We start from the raw sequence: 20,960 nt of genomic DNA on the forward strand, positions 1-20,960 counted from the left end.
GAAATTTGGCAAAAATGACAGAAAATGCAAATATTCAGTGTTACGGGGGTTGAGGAAAGATGAGCATGCTAATGCATTGTTGATGAAGTTGCGAATCAGTATGACCATTTTGGAAAGCTATTTGGAATTATGCAAATGAAGTGAATAAAACGTCCATATCCTTTTACACATAGATTCCATTACTGGGCTTATACCCCCAAAGAGGCCATTGCTAAGCAGAAAGTCCCTGTATACAGCAAAATATTTATAGCAGCAGTTTTTGTGATAGCAAAGAATTGGAAACAAAGTACATACCCATTTATTGGGGAACAGCTGAACCAATGGTGGAATATGAATGTAATAGAATATGACTGTGCTAAAAGAATTGATGAATGTAATTAACTGTATTAGATGTAATTAATGGAAAGATTCACATATCTGATGCTGAGTGAAGTAAACAGAACGAAGAAAACAGCACACATGACGACAACATCAAGGGAATGTTGCAAAAGTATAAAAAATGAGCATGGCTCCATAGAGGAGATATGAGGCGCTGGTGGTGCAGTGCATTGGGCACTGAGTCAGGAAGACCTGAGTTCAAATTCACACCCAGATACTTACAAGTCATGTGACCCTGGCAAGTCATTTAACCTCTGTTTGCCTCAGTTGCTTCAACTGTAAAATACTTCCAAGGGTTGTTATAAGGATAAAAATGAGATAGTATTTGTAAAGTGCTTAGCATGTGCCTGACACCTAGTAGGCGCTGTGTAAGTGCTTAGTCGCTTCTCCTTCCCATATAAGAAGACAACCTCACCTCACCTCTTTGGGAAGGTGGGGAGTCCAGAAATGTAAACTACACATATTTTTAGGTGTTATTCTGGTTTTCCGCCTTTCTTTTTCCTCATGGTCTTTATAAAAATGTTATTTGTTCCATGAGAAGTTTCTGTGAAAAGTGGAGGAGGAGGGGGAGGTGCACTGGGGTAAATTAGGGAGATTTTTCAGTCTGGCGAGTGAGGATGTTAGAACCAAGGGCTGTGATGTGTAATGAGCCAGAAAGGCCCTGAGTGGCAAACCAGCTGCCTCTCTGAGAACTTACGTGAGGCAAATCGGTTCTTGAACAAGCGCTCACTGCTTTGTCCGCATGTCACGTGAATCCATTTCCTGGCTTGGAGTTGGGCCTGGTACTTTGGTCGATCGGCCAGTGAAACTACTGTTTTTTTGTTGTCACAAGAAAATGAAAATGAAGATGTTTGTTCAGTGCTCAGAGGTGCCAAAGAATCCCTACTGATCCTTAGCCCCAATTGGAATAAGGTCAGGGGGACAGGTCACTCTCCAGGGGATGAAAACTGAAGCCATTGTATGTCTGGGAGTGAGATTTCACTTAAACAACCAGAGAATAAAGGAGGCTAGGAAACATTACAAAAAAGTTACAGTCAAACCCATCCTTCCAAAGGGCAAAACTGGTGTCCACCTTCTGGTAAATCCAGTGAAAATCCCACGAAATAGATGAAGCAAGTGAAAGTTCGCCTTAAGTCCCCCACATAGCCCAACATGCCTGAGGAAACCCAGCCAGGAGTAAGGTTACATGGAGACAGATTGATTATAAAATGGAGGAAAAAAGAAAAAAAAGAGAAAACGAAAGAGAGGAAGAAGGGAGAAATAAAGGAAAGCGGACAAAAGAAAGGAAATAAAAAGAGATGACAGGAGAGAGAAAAAGAGAATCAGGAAGGAGAGGAGGGGAAGAGAGAGAGAGAGAGAGAGAGAGAGAGAGAGAGAGAGAGAGAGAGAGAGAGAGAGAGAGGAAGGGAGGGCAGGACTGCTTATTCAGTGGTCGGGGAGGGGACTTCAACAACACCATCCCCCCAAAATGACTTTTTTGATGATTGTGCTATTTTCCCCAGGGAAATGTGAGCTCCATGAGGGCAGGTCTATTTTTCTTTAGTCTTTATATCCATGGCACTTACTACAGAGCCTGGCACATAGTAGGTGCTTAATAAACGCTTATTCTTACCACTCCCTACGCTGCTCCCTATTTGCTTTTCTGAAGTACCATTTTAAAAACCAAGAACACACTTGAGTAGGACCACCTCTGAGGCCTGAGTGGTGCATGTATCCTGACTCTTCAGGGGACACACAGAGAAGAATTTGGGGTGGATGCCCCCTTGGCCCTCGACTTTGCACAGAGTGGGAACAACATGGTGTTTACAGGTGCTATAGGCTGGGCATCCTAAGTCACCCCCATGCCCAGTGGAGTGACACTTGAGGGAGGGAGGAGCAGGACACGATCATCAGTATCTACAAATAGTTCTTGGGAAGAACCCAAGGGGGACAGCTGGGACACAGTCTTCAGAGACACCCAGTTAGTTACACACAGAAGAAAGCAAAAGGAAGTTCAGATGATGAAGACAAGCAGGACAGCCTTGAGACCGATGTGTTAAATGTAGGACATTCTCTTTACAAACACAAGTTTCGTGTACTATTGACTCATGGTTTCCTGTACAGTCCCCTTTCCTTGTTCTTCTGTGCATGTCAAATGTAAAAATGCTCATGCTTGTTGATGACTGTCAAGTTCAGAGTAACAAAAGTAAAATATAAATTGAAAACTAAATTCAGAATTTTGATTTATTTTAAATTAAATTAAATTTTCAAAAGCTTCATTTTAATAAATTTTCAAAAGTTTATTTTTAATAAATTTTAGAAGTTTAATTTGTTTTTAACAAATTAAAAGATTTAATTTGTTTCTAATTAAAGGTCAATATATTTTAAATGAATTTTTAAAGTTTAATTTTAATACATTTTGAAAGTTTAATTTGTTTTTAATGAATCAAAAGATTTAATTTATTTTTAAAGGGGTTAATATATTTAAAGGGATTTTTAAAGTTTAATTTTAATAAATTTTAAAATTTTGATTTCTTTTAAATGCATTTTTAAAAAGACATCTAAAGTTCTCCCAGAACCTCCTTGCTTTTTCTCCTGTCAAGACAATCACACAGGAAGAGAGAGAGAGACAGAGAGACAGAGACAGAGAGACAGAGACAGGCAGACAGACAGAAAGATAGAGGTGTGATCATCAGTGCTATTGACAAAAGCTCTTGTCTCTCTGTCCCTGTTCAGTTGCTGTGGCTCAACCAGGAAGACCAGTGTTGGTCTTGGAGTAGGGAAGACTTGAATCAGAATCCTGTGTGTGACCCTGCGCAAGTCACTTAACCAATGCCTACCTCAGTTTCCCCATCTGCAAAATAGGGATAATAATGTCACCTCCCTCCTAGAGTTGTTGTGATGATCAAATCAGTTAATGTATAAAGTGCTTTGCCAACCTAAAGCACTATGCGGGGGAATCAGTGGGGAACATTCACCTATTGTCATGACCCCAAGTCACAATCTGTTCCTTTTGCAAATTATAAACCTTACACAGAGTTAAAAATTCGTACTAACCTGGCACCCGGGACGGAGTCTTTCCCGGTCCCTGCTGTGACAAAGAAGAGAACAGAGACACCAGTCAGGGTGTGTTTATGGACTATGCAGAACGAATCTTCCTTAGGGAATGGACCTAAGAACGCCAGGACCTTCTGTCCTCTCCTCCACAATTCTGGAGAGAACATGGAAGGTATAAGCCAACTTTTGTCCCAGGGGCTGTCCTGGAATACCTGGGCATGGTGCTGCCCATTGATCCTATATTTCCTTAGGATGAGGAGGAGCCCAGAGTTGTGTGTGTCTCATCACTCCATTGAGAAGTCCAGCCTCCTTCCACCCAGTAGTCTCACAGAGCCTAGTCCTCAACGGTCCTCTCTATTCCAGAGGAAAGACCTCCCAGGCTGCCCATGTGACTGAGTGCCCTCACATGCTCATGCTCACTCTGGCGTCAGGGAGCCGGGCAAAGAGAGGGACATTCTTGGGGTTGGCATCCTGAAAACTGGCATCTGGTAGTTACCAGGGGAATTCCTGAAGAAATGAGACAAGCTGTCAGGGCCCCTGCCCATCGAGACAAAAGACCCTTGGTCCTGGGCCTCCCTCTCCTAGCCTGGCAGAATCAAAGATTTCTTATCTCTGTCAAAACCAGCAATGGGTCAGGTCACTGGGCACCAACCTGGGAACTGGCCTTCTAGCCTTGTCTTTCCCTTCTTGGCTGGGGAAACACTGTGAAAAATAACTTGATGCATTAGTGCACATGCTAGGTCTATACCAGGCCTACACTCAGAGTTAAGGGGCTTCCTTGGCCCAGGACAAAGACCCCAGGGGGCAGAGCACCCATACTTGCAAGCTAGGAGGAACATTAGGAACATCCTCTCTCCAGCATGGTGATGGCGCAAGTAACTTCTGTGTCCTTCTTGACCCCCGACTTAGTCAATCTGTCGCCAAGTTTTGCTTCTATCTTCATGACATCCCCCAACTTTGAGCATGTTTCTTCCCTGATATGTCTCCCTCCCTCTTGAACTGGGTGAGTTTCTTGTATCTGTGGGGAGAATCTGTTTACTTCTATAGCCGTATAGGGTGTGTATGTGTGTGTGTGTGAGTGTGTGTGTGTGTGTGTGTGTGAGTGTGTGTGTGTGTGTGTGTGTCTGTGTGTGTGTGTCTGTGTGTGTCTGTGTGTGTATGTTTGTGTTTGGCTACTTGCACTTCCTTATATCCACTTCCTAGATTTCTTGGATTTCTTAGAAATTCCTGAACCCAGATCTTCACTTTAACTTGAGCTCCAAGGCCAAATATAAATTCCCCTGGAGCTGACAGCCCTTCACAGCCTGATTTCCACCTACTTTTCCAATCTATATTACTACCCTCCCCACTCACTAAGGTCCATCCAAACAGGCCTTCTCTGGTCCTCCCACACAGCACTCAGTCTACATCTCTGGGCGCTTGCATTGGCTGTCTGTCCCACAGACCCCTTCCTCACCTCCACCAGTTTGCCAAGCTCCTTTCCAAGCTCACCTCAGATGCACTTCCCTATGTGAAGTCTTTCTTTATCTGCTTCCTCATTCCCTCCCTCACCCCAATGTTCCCTTTCAAAATAACCTTTATTTATTTTGTACAAGAGGCAGCATTTTATATGAGAACTGGCTCTCAAGCCAAGAAGGTCCGGGTTCAAGTCACCTCTGAGATAGACTTGGCCCTGTGGTAAAGCTGCTCACCATCTTGGGCCTCTGAGCATTTTTCTCACTTTCTGTTTCAGAGATGGTGCTGACTTAATTAAATGGAGATTCCTCTTTGGAAGGTCCCTGTATCAGCGACATTACTAGCCCGGTCTCTGACTCCAGATCTATCCTTACTTTGCGTATATTTCATTTATTCTTGGACATAAAACATCAGCATTCTTCTAGAGATACCCTGTATGGCTGTCACATGGCACAGAGCCTTGGAATATGGCAGTCTCTGAGGGGCCAGTGTCTCAGATCATCAGTAGCAGTAAGGGAATCCTGCCCAGGGGCACAAGTGGGCTACGTGCGTCACCGGATGAAGAAATGGGAGGAGGAATGTTGGGATATGACAACGGTGTTGAAAACAAAAGACATCAATTATAAACCTAAAGATATTATCAGAGAAATGTACAGCATGACCAGGAGGTTGTCTGGTCTTGTCAAGATGGCTTGAGCCCTTGACATCCCTGGGGAGGACTCATACGTGGCAAGTGGGAGTGAGCATGGGTGAGTCAACACCTTCCAATTGGAGGGTACAGATTCACTGGGGCAATGAAGAAAACCAGAGGCCAGGAGGGTCTGGCAGGTCTGACTGTGAGCCTTGCCCACCAGTGATCTGAGGCAAAAAGGCACCACACTGCCAGTGGCCAGTCTTTCAAAGGGGGTGGGCTAATGAACTTCACTTTATCCCTGGCAGAGCTCTGGGATCAATAATTAAAGGGAGGAGAGGTGGAATTAGGGTTAGGAATTACTTGTCTCTAACTCTATTCCTGTTGCTACGCCCTGATTCTGAGGGCTATGCATTTCCCCATCAGGAGCAGTAATTGTCCTCCATGTGGCCCTGCGGAGTCAGAGTAGTTGTGGGGTGGAGGAGGGACAAATTTATCCTTGGTCCTTGGTCCTAATTGGTCTAGCTATTAAGGCAAGAAAGTTTACCCTCTCCTTTCCTGAAAATGAAACTCCAATAAGAAGAGACTCTGCCTGCAAGGGAAGACTCATCAGATTTCAAAGAATCTCAGACATGAGAGCCAGTGGGACCCTCAGCAGCCAGCCAGTCCAACCCAGACCTAAACAAGAATCCACTAGCCCCAACTATGGCAACCCTCCCTCCCCCAACCAGTGACCACCCTTCCACCAGGGGACAGTTCTCAGAGTGAGGAAGCTTTGGCTGACATGAGCCTCAATGTAACCCTCTCTGCAGCTTCCCTCTGCCTTCCCCCACTCCTGGCTCTGTCTTTGGGGGCCAAGCAGGGTGATCCCTCCTCCCAGGAGAACCCCAAGGCTAGTCACCACATCCCCCCGCCCAAGTGAGAGCTGCTGCTTCTGAGCTCAGGGGATTTCTGGGGCACAGTAACACCTCCTGGGGAAAAGTCACCTTAGGATTACCTTCTTTTTCTGGAAGCAACTTCTTTGAGGTTCAGACGGAGGTGCATTCTGAAAGGAGAAACACTTCATGAGCAGGGCCCCTGAAGATTCAATGACCTTTCCCACCTCCATGCCTTGTCTGACACCATTCCCTCTGCCTAGACTTCCCTCCAGTCGCCTCAGCTCTGTCTACTGAAATATAACGCCTGAAACACAAAGTCTGCTCCGGGGACACCTCTGGCTTCCTACTGGACTTTGCTGCATCCCCTGTTTTGCATTAGGATTCTTTGTGCAAATTGCTCCATCTCTCTGAATGAACTGTAAGCTCTAGGAGGGCAGGGTCCTCATCCCTCCCTGCAAGCTTCCCATTGTCCAGCACAGTGCCTATGGCTCCAGAGGTCCAGCTATTTCTTTGTGCAACCAGCTCATGCTTCTCGTTAGAGAAGGTGAGCAGTGACGTGCACAGGAATCACCCAGCCATGATGTTGGACTTCTGTCCCAAGAGGTGAGCTTTGTAAAAGGCAATTGTCGAGTTCTTGAAATACTGTGAGTAGAACCAAAGGTTGTTGTACGTTGAGTCACAGGTAAAATGAAGAAGGGAAAGCTCCTTCTTACAAGGGGGTCAATCCTTCCAAGGGCCAATTGTACAGAACTCTGCCCTCGTTGGTGGAGACTGATCACTCAGTGTTCCAACCCATGTCAGAGGAGTGGAATTGGTGACAGTCGTAGAGAAGAGAGATCCTGGCCCTTCTGGCTTCCAGCCCTCACCATCAGGAAGCATGGGGAGTTAGGTCATCAATATCCACTAATTAAGAGAGAATCCCATGCAATTGGTCCTTTGAGCTAAGGACAATACTTTTATATTGTGTGATGGGCTGGAACCATAATAATGCTGATGGTAATGATAACTATCATTTACTATCAGTGCCTTTAATTAAGCAAAGCACTTCACAAATATTATCTCATTTGTTCCTCACAACAATCCTGAGAGGTAGGTGCTATTATTGGGCTCATTTTACTGATAAGGAAACTGAGGCTGAGGGCAATTTAGGGTTTTTCCTAGGGTCACACAACTAACTAGTAAATACCTGGGGCCATATTTGAACTCAAATCTTCTTGACTCCAGGTCGGACACTTTGTCCTCTATACTATCTAGCTACTGAATAGAAGACCCCATTGGCCTATTCTGCCCCACAAACATGTACTATGAGAAATGAGCCCACACACAATGAATGGTGGAAGAAGCGGAGGAAAGATCTCTGAAAGGAAAAGACTGGAATTCCCCAAAGGAGAAAGGGCTGACCATGAGAACCTTCAGAGAAGTTGGAATTCATTGAGATTCAAAGGAGATTTTGTCATCTGCATGGATGGAAATAGAATAGTTGAAGGAAGAATAGAAGAGGAGAAACCTGAGACCCAACAGTTTAGAAAAACCAGTGGGGACTTTGAATAAGACAGTGGACTCTCTCCCAGCAACAACAAAGCATAGAAGGCTGAGAGAGAGCCAAATAAAGCTGAGGGTTGAAACCCATGAGTCATCTGTTTCTTGATGAAGAAAGGACTTACCTGGGCAGGTGCAGCCTGACATGGAGGTGTACTTATCTTGGCTGTTGGCTGTCTATTAGTTTCATCTTCAGGGAGGGTCTATAGAGACAACACTCAGTTAGTATCTGTTAGTTCAGTTCTGAGTTCATTTACTGTGACCAGCAGGGTAGAAGGATGAAATATTTGTGTGAAAACGGTGGTAAAAACTCAAAGAAAGACGATCTTATTTTCCCTGTGTGTGGCATTCCTGATATCCACCCCAATGGCAGCACTGAAATTTCTGACTCTCACTATTTAGCTTAGTGGTTACTGTGACACCCAGATCTTTCTCTAACACATCTTCATTACTCCAGTTCTTCTCTTTCACTGGTTTGAAGCATACCTGGTTCCTCGATTGTAGGAAATGAGGCAATGTTCACAAAGTATTTTCTTTAAGCTGCAACTACCAATCACTTTTTAAAAAGCATTTATTAAATACCTACTGTGTGATAGGCCTTGTGTTCTGTGTTAAGTGTATAAAGACATATATGAAACAGACTCTGTCCTCAGGGTTTTTACATTTGATAAGGAGAGAAACCAAGTGTAAGACAAACATATTAAAAATAAATACAAGAGACTCTGCCCAGGAGTGGGCATTCATCTTTTTTGATGCCCTCAGGGACCCCTAGGTCAGAGGATGGTAGGGTCCACTGCCAGCATGACCAGACTAAAATGTAATTGGGAAATATTTAAGAAAATGAGTAAAAATACAATAGATAATGTTGATTGTGGTTTTCTACGTCAGTATGCAGTTGGCGACAATCCTTAGATACAGTTTAATGGCCTGTTTCTACTTGAGTTTGACAGTACTGATCTGGATAAGACTTGGAGCAGGAACAGCTGCCATGTGGCCAGCTGGGTAAGGTCAGATCATAATTACCTTTTTTCTCTTGCCAGGTGTTTTTGGAGAATAAGTCAGAAATTTTTTCTGAAAGGGACAAAAAGTTAATGAGCAGGGTCTCCTGTTTGTGGCCTCTCCTGCTCCCCCACTCCAAGTTCCATATTTCTAAATCTGCACTAACAATCACCATCTCCATATTTCATCAGAACAAATTCTAGACATCTAAAACAAAGCTCTCCATTTGCCTTTCCTTCCCCCCATCCCCGCAAATGGCTCCTCTTTCTTACTTTGCACTTCCTTTTTAAAAATTGTTTCTTTAATTAATTTATTTTTAGTTTTCAATATTCACTTACCCAAGATTTTGAGTCCCAAATTTTCTCCCTATATCTCCCCTCCCCCACCCCAAGACAGCATGCATACTGATTAACCTTTCCCCCAATCTGCCCTCCCTTCTATTACCCCTCCCACACCCCTTCTCTTATCCCCTTCCCTCCTATTTTCCTGTAGGGCAAGATAGATTTCTATACCCCATTGCCTGTATATCTTATTTCCCAGTTGCATGTAAGAACAATTTTTAACATTTGTTTTTAAAATTTTGAGTTTCACACTCTCTCCCTTCCTTCCTCCCCACTCAGCATCATTGAGAAAGTAAGCAGTTCTTTGTAGGTTATACATGTATAACCATACAAAACACTTCCATAATAGTCACATTGTAAAAGACTAACTATAGCTATCTCCATCCTATTCTGCCCCCCCTTTATTCTATTCTCTCCTTTGACCCTGTCCCTCCTCGAAAATGTTTGCTTCTGATTACCCCCCCTCCCATTTTCCCTCTCTTCTATCATCCCCCACATCCACTTCCCCTCTACTTTCCGGGGGTGTAAGATAGATTTTTCATACCCGATTGAGTGTGTGTTATTCCCTCCTTAAGCCAAATCTGATGAGAGCAAGGTTCACTCATTCCCTCTCAGCTCCCCGCTCTTCCCCTCCATTGTAAAAGCTTTTTCTTGCCTCTTTTTTGTGAGATAATTTACCCCATTATACCTCTCTCCCTTTCTCCTTCACCCAGTAAATTCCTTTCTCACATCTTAATTTTATTTTTTAGATATCATCCCTTCATATTCAACTCACTCTGTGCTCTCTGTCTAGATATATGTATATATGTGTGTATGTGTGTGTGTGTGTGTGTGTGTGTGTGTGTGTGTGTGTATTCCCTTCAGCTACCCTAATACTGAGAAAGGTCTCATGAGTTCTAAATATCCTCTTTCCATGTAGGAATGTAAACAGTTCAACTTTGCTAAGTCCCTTATGATTTCTCTTTCTTGTTTACTTTTTCATGCTTCCCTTGAGTCTTGTATTTGAAAATCAAATTTTCTATTCAGATCTGGTCTTTTCATTAAGAATGCTTGAAAGTCCTCTTTTTTTGAATGTCAATTTTTTCCCCTGAAGTATTATACTCAGTTTTGCTGGGTAGGTGATTTTTGGTTTTAATCCTAGCTCCTTTGACCTCCATGATATCATATTCCAAGTCCTCTTGTCCCTTAATACAGAAGCTGCTAAATCTTGTATCACCCTGATGGTGTTTCCACAGTATTTGAATTGTTTCTTTCTGCCTGCTTGTAATATTTTCTCCTTGACTTGGGAACTCTGGAATTTTGCCTGCTTATAATATTTTCTCCTTGCTTGGGAACTCTGGAATTCTGCTACAATGTTCCTAGGAGTTTTCCTTTTGGTTCTAGAATATCAGGGCAGTTTTCCTTGATCTTTTCTAGGATATTTTTTGATCATGGCTTTCAGGTAGTCCAATAATTTTTAAATTATCTCTCCCGGATCTATTTTCCAGGTTGGTTGTTTTTCCAATGAGATATTTCACATTGTGTTCTATTTTTTCATTCTTTTGGTTTTGTTTTATAATTTCTTGGTTTCTCATAAAGTCATTAGCTTCTATGTGCTCCATTCTAATTTTTAAGGTATTATTTTCTTCAGTGAGCTTTTCCATTTGGCCAGTTCTGGTTTTTAAGGCATTCTTCTCCTCATTGCTTTTTTGGATCTCTTTTGCCATTTGGGTTAGTCTATTTTTTTATTTATTCTTGCATCTTTTCTTTTATTAGTTAATATTTTTAGCTTTCAATGTTGATTTCCACAAGATTTTGAGTTACGAATATTCTCACCATTTCTACCCTCCCCCCCCACTCCAAGACGGCATATATTCTGATTGCTCCTTTCCCCCAAGTCTAACCTCCCTTTTGTCACCCCACTCCCCCCACATCCCCTTTCCCCTTACTTTCTTGTAGGTCAAGATAGATTTCTATACCCCATTGCCTGTATATCTTATTTCCCAGTTTCATGTAAAACCAGCTTTTTTTGAGCATTTGTTTTAAGAATTTTGAGTTCCAAATTCTCTCCCTTCTTCCCTCCCCAACCACCCTCCTTGAGAAGTCAAACAATTCAACATAGGCCATACATGTAGCTTTATGCAAAACACTTCCATAACTGTCATGTTGTGAAAGACTATACTGTCCCCCTTTATTCAATTTTCTCCCTTGACACTGTCCCTTTTCAAAAGTGTTTGCTTTTAATTACCTCTTCCCCTGATCTGCTCTCCCTTCTATCATCCCCCCCCTTATCCCCTTCCCCCTACTTTCCTGTAGGGTAAGATACCCAATTGAGTGTGTATGGTATTCCCTCCTTAAGTCAAATCCAATGAGAGCAAGATTCACTCATTCCCTTTCACCTGCCCCCTCTTCCCTTCCAATAGAACTGTTTTTTCTTGCCACTTTTATGTGAGATAATTTACCCTATTCTATATCTCCCTTTCCTCCAATATAGTCCTCTCTCACCTCTTAATTTTATTTTATTTTTTAGATAGCATCCCTTCATATTCAACTCACCCTGTGCCCTCTGTATATGTATATATATATATATATATTATATATATGTATATATATATGTAGATAGATAGATGGATAGATAGATAGATAGATATATGTGTGTGTGTGTGTATTTCCTTCAACTACCCTAATACCGAGAAAGGTTTCATGAGTTACAAATATCATCCTTCCATGTAGGAATGTAAACAAAATGGTTCAACTTTAGTAAGTCCCTTATGATTTCTCTCTCCTGTTTACCTTTCCATGCTTCTCTTGATTCTTGTATTTGAAAGTTGAAATGTCTATTCAGCTCTGGTATTTTCATCGAGAAAGCTTGAAAGTCCTCTATTGAAAATCCATATTTTTGCCCTGGAGCATGATACTGAGTTTTGCTGGGTGGGTGATTCTTGGTTTTAATCCTTGCTCCTTTGACCTCCAGAATATCATATTCCAAGCCCTTCCATCACTTAACGTAGAAGCTGCTAGATCTTGTGTTATCCTGATTGTCTTTCCACAATATTCAAATTGTTTCTTTCTGGCTGCTTGAAGTATTTTCTCCTTGACCTGGGAACTCTGGAATTTGGCTACAATATTCCTAGGAGTTTATTTTTTGGGATCTTTTTCAAGAGGCAATTGGTGGATTCTTTCAATTTCTATTTTACTCTCTGGTTCTAGAATATCAGGACGATTCTCCTTGATAATTTCTTGAAAGATGATGTCTAGGCTCTTTTTATAGTGGTTTTCAGGTAGTCCAATAATTTTTAAATTATCTCCCCTGCATCTATTCTCCAGGTCAGCAGTTTTTCCAATGAGATATTTCACATTGTCTTCCATTTTTTTATTCCTTTGGTTCTGTTTTATAATATCTTGATTTCTCATAAAGTCACTAGATTCCACTTTCTCCATTCTAATTTTTAAGGTAGTATTTTCTTCAGTGGTCTTTTGGACCTCCTTTTCCATTTGGCCAATTCTGCCTTTTAAGGCATTCTTCTTCTCATTGGCTTTTTGGAGGACTTTTGCCATTTGGGTTAGTCTATTTTTAAGGTGTTATTTTCTTCAGTACTTTTTGGATCTCCTTTAGCAAGTCATTGACTTGTTTTTCATGATTTTCTTGCATCATTCTTATTTCTCTACCCAATTTTTCCTCTACTTCTCTTACTTGATTTTCCAAATCCTTTTTGAGCTCTTCCATGGCCTACAAGCAATTAATATTTATCTTGGAGGCTTTGGATTAGGAGCTTTGACTTTGTTGTCTTCTTCTGGTTCTATGTTTTGATCTTTCTTGTCACAAAAGTAAGATTTGATAGTCTGATTTTTTTCCCTCTGTTTGATCATTTTCCTAGCCCCAATTACTTGACTATTTAGCTCTTTGTTAAGGGAGGTCTTTGGTTCCAGTATGGAGGCTGCACTGTCCCAAGGTCCAGGGGTTTTGTGCAGCTGTTTTCAGAGATATTTCTAGGGACCTGTAAATTTTCAGTTCTTCCTAGGTTGTATGATCAAAGGAGAGGTGTTTACTCCTCTCCTGGTCTGTACTCTGGCCTGTGAGGGACCACAAGCACTCTTTTCTGCTTAGAACTGTGAAGCTGACTCCCTCTCCACTGCTGCCACAATCTCCACCATGCTAGCACTCCTCCCAGACCCAAAACCACCACCCAGGACCATGACCTAGATCTAAGCACAGGCAAAGCAAGAGAATTCTGCCTCAGTACCAGCAAAGGGATCCCTGCAATCACCCTCTGATCAGTGACTTGATTCCCCACTGTGTGTGGGCTGAGAGCTTCAGGAGCAGCCACTGCTGCTGCTGCTGCCAGGGCTGCTGCCACCCTGGGCCTGGGGCAGAGCCCCAGGAAGAGAGAGAGAGAGAGACAGGGACAGAGAGACAGACAGAGACAGAAACAGAGACAGAGAGAGACATTGAGAGAGATTCTGTGAATTCTCTTTGGCTCTGGCCTGCTGTAGGAGCACCCCAGGTAGACACTCTCCCCTCTCCCAACCACCCTCCCATCCCCCAACCCCATCAGTGTAAACCAAGTAAGGTGAGGCCTCTGTTGATTACCCCCAAGGTCTGACAGATCTTTCTTACTGACCTTCTAATTTGTCTTTGGCCTTTGTGGATTGAGAAGTCTGGAAACCACCACAAACTGCCAGTGATTCAGTCCCCTGAGGCTTGTTCCACTAGCATGTCCCATGCTGGACAGTGTTCTTCTCTCAGACTGGTGCAACAGACCTTTCCTGACAACCTTCCAGGTTGTCTTGGGCTAGATATTTGTTTCACTCTGTCATTTTGTGAGTGCTGCTTTTCTAGAATTTGTTTACAGTAATTTTTACAGGTATTTGGAGGGGTTTGGGGGAGAGCTCAAGCAAGTCCCTGCTTTTACTCCGCCATCTTGGCTCTGCCCTCTCTGACTTTGTACAACCTGTGATGGACACGTCCACCCTCTGTCCATTCAGGATCTGAGCCTCAGAGGCAGCCCATGTGCTTCCCTTTCCATAACCTCCCACCTAAAGGTGACTGAGGAGTCCTATGTATGGTCCTTCACAATGTCTCTACCATCCTTTCCTTCTTTTACATACTCACTGACACCACCATAAGAAAGGTTTTGATTACCTCATCTGGACTATGACAATACAACTTGACTCATTTCAACAAGCATTTATTAAATGCCTGCTGTATCCCTATGTGAAAAGTGCTAGGGATCCAAAGACAAAGCTTCACAGTTCCTGCCCTCAAGGAAATTAGATTTTTTTTGGAGGAAACAGTATGTATACATATATAAACTAAATACTAAAAATATGCCAAGTAATGTTGGGATGGGGCAGAGGAGGGTGCTATGAAAAACCAGAGCAATCAGGAAACACCTTGTGTAGGAGGTAGTACTTGGGCTGATTCATGATGGCTAGGGATTCCAAGGTAAAGGTAGAAGAGAGGAGAGGGAGCATCAGGGAGATAGCCTGTGTAAGTGTGGAAGAGGAAGTGTTGTGTAAAGGGAAGAGCAAGACCAGTTTGGACAGAGCATAAGTGCATGACAGGGAGTAATGTGAAATCAATCTGGAAAGGCAGGCTGAAGCCAGATTGTGTGATGATATGAACTATCAAGATGAAGTTTGTACTTTACCCATAGGAGCCCATCAGAGAGGAACACCATATGCAACTCACTCAGTAAAGTTATCACGAAATCCAGAGTGCTTCAATGGCAAAGTCTCTTACCAACAACCAGAAGGAAGTAATTCACATATTTTTAAAAGCCAACACTGATTCAAATTGTGAAAAATTACTCCTTGAGAAAGGAAATGAAAGAGACAAGTGAAAAGAGATTCATTGGAAAGCAAGTCAAGTAGGCATTTCATTCAAAGCTGAGCATTCGTTGTTGTTCAGTCGCATCTGATTCTTTGTGACCCCATGGACATATCCATGAGGTTTTCTTGGCAAAGATACTGGAGTACTTTGCTGTTTCTTTCTCCAGTGTGTTCCCATTTTACAGATGAAGAACTGAGGCAAATAGAAGTTGGGTGGCTTGTCCAGAGTCACACAGCTAGCAAGTGTCTGAAGCTGAATTTGAACTCGGATCTTCCCAATACCAGGCTCAAAGCTCTAATCCAGTGTGCCTTCTTGCTATTCCTAAAACTGAATATACTCATCACAATAAAACTTCTCCTTTATTAAGTTAGAAAATGTAATTGTTTCCAGCTAACAAATTCAGAACTGGGCCTTTGAATGCCTCCATTGGCCAAGCCTCCAAAAGAAATTTAACAAGGTTTAGAAAGGCCTGAAAACTGGTAATGAGCAAATGATGATTTCATGTTTACTTGCTCTAAGTCAATGGTGAGATTAGCAGTGGAAGATAGGTACGATCCCATGGTCTAAAATTGTACAGGGAAAGCTAGTTCAGGAAGGACGGAAAACTCTGAAGAATAAATTCCAAAGTCACAAAGAAACAATTCTACTGAGGGGGAAAATTGAGACTTGTTTGAAGAGACTGATGGAGAGGCACAGGGCACTCACCAACTCAGATTTTAGAGAGATATACAAAAGATGGAAGCAAGGGCAGGTAACAGAAAATGGACCAGACTAACACAGAGAAATGTGGAGAGTTGGGGTGGGGTGGGCAAATAAGGTGGCAGAGGAGTGGGGAGGCACGCAGGGGGAGAGACAGGGACAGACACTCATCGAGTCGGGGAGACAAAGAGAGACACTCTGAGACAACAGAACAATTCACGCTGAAAGTAGAACTGGACTCTTGGAGACACCTCGTAAGGGCCCTAGAAATCAGAGCGAGCTCAATAGAGTACGTGGTGAGTTCCCAGCTGCCAGAGGTCATACGCCCAACACGGCTGCCTTCCAACGAAGGGGCAACCCGAGCGCCGGGCAGGGGCGCTGAGCCAGCAGCCACGACTTCTCCCAAAGAGGGTTTGGTTGGACTATTTGTGCCCGGTGTGACTGTGTCAATGTGTGTGAGTGTGAATGGGGTGTTCGCGTGCGTGAGAGGGTGAGGGGAGTTCACTGGGAGTAGGTCGGCAGGTGCGTGAGACCGGGAGAGGCAGCGCCAGCCTTGGCCGGCCAAGGGGCAAGGTTGAGCATCCCTGTGCGGCCTCGGACCGCGGAGCTTTAGGTGCCAAGGGCGGGGCGGGGCGGGGGCGCTCCGAACCTTACCTCGATCAGGTACTGCAGTGTGTGACCACCACAGTGGATGCTCTTCTTCCAGTTCTTGGCAAGTTCGCGGCCGCCTTTGATTTCAAACTCCTTCAGGGTGACCCACGTCCCATCTGCCATCTCGATGCACTTCTCCGAAGAGCCTAGATTTGGGGGGATGGGAGAGATAGGGAAAGAAGCCGGAGGGGGAAGAGAGAGGAGGAGAGAGGGAAAAGAGAAAGGGGGAAAGGGGGAAAGGGGGAAATGGAGAGAGATAGAGAGAAAGGGGAAGAGAGGGAGAGAGAGAGACAGGGACAGAGAGACAGACAGAGACAGAAACAGAGACAGGGAGAGACATTGAGAGAGATTCTGTGAATTCTCTTTGGCCCTGGCCTGCTGTAGGAGCACCCCAGGTAGACACTCTCCCCTCTCCCAACCACCCTCCCATCCCCCAACCCCATCAGTATAAACCAAGTAAGGTGAGGCCTCTGTTGATTACCCCCAAGGTATCCTGCCTGTAGCTTGTTTGGACAGAGTCCTTCCCAAGTTGTCTTCCCTCTTAGGTTGTGAGTTCCTCCAAAACAGGGACTGTTTTAGTTTTGTTCTGTAGCCTTTCTTTGTATCCCCAGCTTTGCTCAGTGCCTGGCACATAGTAGGCACTTAAATGATTGTGGACTGACTGGCTGGCTGCTGCAGGGGTACTCTTGCCCTGAGTGCAGCTTCTCCAAACTCCTTGGTCTTTAACGACTTCCTATGAATTCTCTTTGCATTAATTCCACAACAACTGACAAATGTGTTAACTATCAGTAGGTATAACCCACATAAACAAAAACTCTTCCAATAATTCTTAAGAGTGTAAAGGGGTCCTAAGACCAAAAAGTCTGAGAACTGCTGCTCTAGGCAAATCTTTGGGCAGCCAGGTGGCACAGCCAGGCCTGGAGTTAGGAAGACAAATTTGGCCTCAGACTCTTACTAGTTGTATGACCCTGGGTGAGTCACTTAACCCTGTTTGCCTCAGTTTCCTCTTGTGTAAAATGAGCTGGAGAAGGAAATGGCAAACTACTCAAATATCTTTGCCAAGAAAATTCCAAATGGGTCATGTAGAGTGGGACACAACTGAAATGACTGAATAACAAAAAGGTAAATCTTTAAGACTGCAAGTTGCAGAGAAGGTGGTGACCTGCACTGGTAGAAGGAATTTCCTCCCCGAGGAAATCGCAGGTCTGGTCCCTATTTATGGGCATTAAGTGTCTAGGGTTCTATGTGTCTGTGTGTCCCTCCCCCAATAAGATTATAAACTCCTAGAGGGCAGGGACTGTTTTTTTTTTCTAATCCTGTTAACTACCCTGGCCCTTAGCACAGGTTATGCCCATAGTAGGTACTTAATGAACATTTGTTGGGCTTCCAAGCTTGTTTAGAAAAGGTCAGGAAGGTCCTGTGACCTCAAAGAACCAGACATTCTTGTACCCTCCATCTATCTCTCTATCCACCTCTCCTTACATGTCTCTGTCCATGGTTCCACCTATACCTCCATTCACCCTTTTGTCCATCTTTCCATCTACCCTTCCATTCAACTTTCTGTCCATTTCTCTATCCACCCCTCCACTCATCCCTCTATCCATTCCTCCAACCATCCCTCTATCTACCCCTCAACCATGCCTCTATCCACCCCTCCAAACATCCCTCTATCCACCCCTCCAACCATCCCTCCATCCATTCCTCCAACCATCACTCTATCCATCCCTCCATTCATACTTTCATTCATCCTACCATCGATCCCTCTGGGCCTGACTATCCCAAGAGCCAGAGGACCTCAGGCTCACCTTTCTCCATTTTTTTCTTGTGTAAAGTCCCCTTTGCCGCCCCACAGGTGACAGGAAGTTCAGGGAGATGGAAATTCATCTTTGGATCTTTGGCCTTTCCAGAACCTGGAAGAGAAATGACCAATTTGATGTGACCTTTCCCCCACCCACATTGTGCCCCGCCCAAAACAAGACATCACCAGGGGCTCCAGAGTAGTGTCAGGAAACAGTGCCAGCCTTGGAGGTAAGGGACACAGAGATCCAAGCCCTGCCTTTGAGGCTCACTGCCTATGGGGCCATGACAACTTACTCTGGAGCAGCAGAGTAGCAATGCCTCCCTCCCTGGGTCCTTGTGAGGGTCAGCTGAGACCTCAAAGCATGGTAGAGATGCTCACCTTTGAGTAGGCAGTGTGGGGAAGCAGGAAGAGCCCTGGGACTCTGGAGGCAGAGGGGCCTGGGTTCAAATTACTGAGGCTACAAGACAACCTGAGTTCAAATCCTGTTTCAAACATTTACCAGCTGTGTGACCCTGCACAAGTCAATGAATGTCTGTCTGCCTCTGTTTCCTCATTTGTAAAATAGAAATAATAAAATAGCTCCTACCTCCAAGGGTTGTTCCTTAGATCAAATGAGATAATATTTGTAAAATGCTTTGGAAACTTCACAGCACTATGTAAATGCTAGATCATCATCATTGTCATCATCATCATCATCTTCATCCTATTCCTGCTACTACTGAATGACCATGGGCAGGTCACTGAATATCCCTGTCTCTGTCTCTGACTGTCTTTGTCTCTCTCTGTGTCTCTGCATCAGTCTCTTCCTCTGGAAAACCAGGGGCTTAGACTCGATGGTCACTAAGCATCTTCCAGCTCTGAACCCATATCATCTGCAGCCTTCCCAGCAAAGCCCTCCCCAGACTAAGTGCAAATTTATCAGGGTGTCAGAAGTCAGGTGGCCCAGAGGAATGCACAGGGGGCTTAGAGTCCCATACCTTGGGTTCGAGGAAGGAAGCAAGGTGTGATGGAAAGAGCATGGGATCTTTCTTGAGTTCTGCTGCTGCTGTTTCTGACCTGGCATTGGACAAGTCACTACCTCTGCCAGCTCTAAATCTTATGGTCCCATGGTTTCATGAAAATAATTCCCTATGGTTAATTTTTAAATTTTCTCAGAAAGGGGAACAAGCATTTATTAAGTGCCTACTATATGCCAGGCACTTTACAAATATTATCTCTTTGATACTTACAACAACCCCGGGAGGTGGATGCTATTATTATCCACATTTTGTAGTTGAAGAAACTGAGGCAGACAGAAGTTCAGTGACTTACCCAGGGTCACACAGTCATAAGTGTGTGAGATCAAATTTGAACTCAGGTCTTCCTGATAGCAGGCCCAGCACTCTATCCATTGCACCACCTAGCCCCATCTAACCTCTCTGCTGTTCTTGAGACCACAGTGGTGACTCAGTCTACTTCCTGGGAATGGTGGGTATCAAGGCTGAAGGAGAGGATGTCTCTGGCCACTTTGACAATAGGGTGGGCCTCATGTCTCCCCACCCAGACAGCCTCCTATGTGGCTGAAATCAGGGCCAAATGAGCTCCAGGCTGAATACACTGCTGGGATAATAAGTAAGAGACAGTGAATGGATGGATCCAGAAGGTTGGCAAGGCCTGGCATGAGCATTGTTCCTGTGGAGAGCCAGTGCTAGACAGGAGCTGAGGGTGGTGAGGGAAGGGAAGGGAGCCTTTAAAGACTCGTAGGGTGTTTAAACTACACATTAGGGGAGAGGGATCGGAGGACCAGAGAGTGGTGGGGTCAAATTGGAGGACTCTTCCTCCCAGTGTGAGCAGGTGTGGAATGGGCCCATCCTATGAGGATCAGTCAAAGAAACAGGCATCTGCGTGTGTGTGTGTGTGTGTGTGTGTGTGTGTGTGTGTGTGGTGGGTGGGGCTAAGAGAGCTGTTTTCCAACTTTGAAGAACTGTCATATGGTCCAGTGATTGATTTTATTCTCATTGGTCTCAGAGGAAAGAAAAGAAAACAAGGAAATGGCGGGGGCATTGCAGATGGGAGATCAGGAAGGACTTCCTCACAATGAGAGCTCTCTAACCGGAGAACAGGCTGGCCTTGGAGGGGGTGGGCTCCTCCTCAGCAGAGGCCTTCAAACACAATCTGAATGACCGCTTGTTTAGTAAGTTAGAGCCAGAGTCTTCTTCAGTTGGACTTCTGAGCTCTTTCTCTGTCTCTTTGTCTCTGTCTCTGTCTCTTTCTCTGACTCTCTCTGTGTCTTTGTCTCTCTCTATCACTCTCTATCTCTGTCTGTCTCATTCTCTCTGTCTCTGACTCTCTGCCTCCATCTCTCTCTGTCTGTGACTCTTTCTTTCTGTCTCTCCATCTCTGTCTTTCTCTTCCTCTCTCTGTCTCTGCCTCCATCTCTCTCTCCTTCTGACTCTTTTTCTCTGTCTCTGCCTTTCATTCTCTGATGAAATACTCTGATTGTCTGAAGGACCAGGTTTCAGGCAGCTGCTGAGTGTGCCTTTTGTGTTTCTTTTGGTGCCAAGTGACCCCAATATGTAAGAAACAAAGGCCAGGACAGGGTTACTGGAGTTGTTTGCTCCAGGTTTTCCAGGATGGAGGCTGCAAGGAAAGGGCTTCTTGGAAGGATGGGAGGAGAAAAAGACTCAAAAAGGTGGAGAGGAATCCTGGTCCAGGAAAGGTGCCCCCATGGCACAGAGAAGGAAGAGGACCTTTGGGCCTA

General features: G+C 44.3%; 1 protein-coding gene across 1 annotated transcript in view; it reads right to left on the reverse strand.

Annotated features, from left to right (window-relative positions):
- Positions 1–20,960, reverse strand: part of LOC118846697 (nuclear autoantigen Sp-100-like) — a 46,002-nt gene that overhangs the window by 13,399 nt on the left and 11,643 nt on the right. Inside the window, 7 exon segments of the mRNA XM_036755466.1 lie at positions 1,076–1,189; positions 3,415–3,448; positions 6,498–6,545; positions 8,043–8,120; positions 8,941–8,988; positions 16,423–16,565; positions 18,225–18,329. Coding sequence (XP_036611361.1) covers positions 1,076–1,189; positions 3,415–3,448; positions 6,498–6,545; positions 8,043–8,120; positions 8,941–8,988; positions 16,423–16,565; positions 18,225–18,329 — 570 coding nt within the window.

Source organism: Trichosurus vulpecula, chromosome 4, assembly GCF_011100635.1.
Source record: "Trichosurus vulpecula isolate mTriVul1 chromosome 4, mTriVul1.pri, whole genome shotgun sequence".
Classification (NCBI taxonomy): domain Eukaryota; kingdom Metazoa; phylum Chordata; class Mammalia; order Diprotodontia; family Phalangeridae; genus Trichosurus; species Trichosurus vulpecula.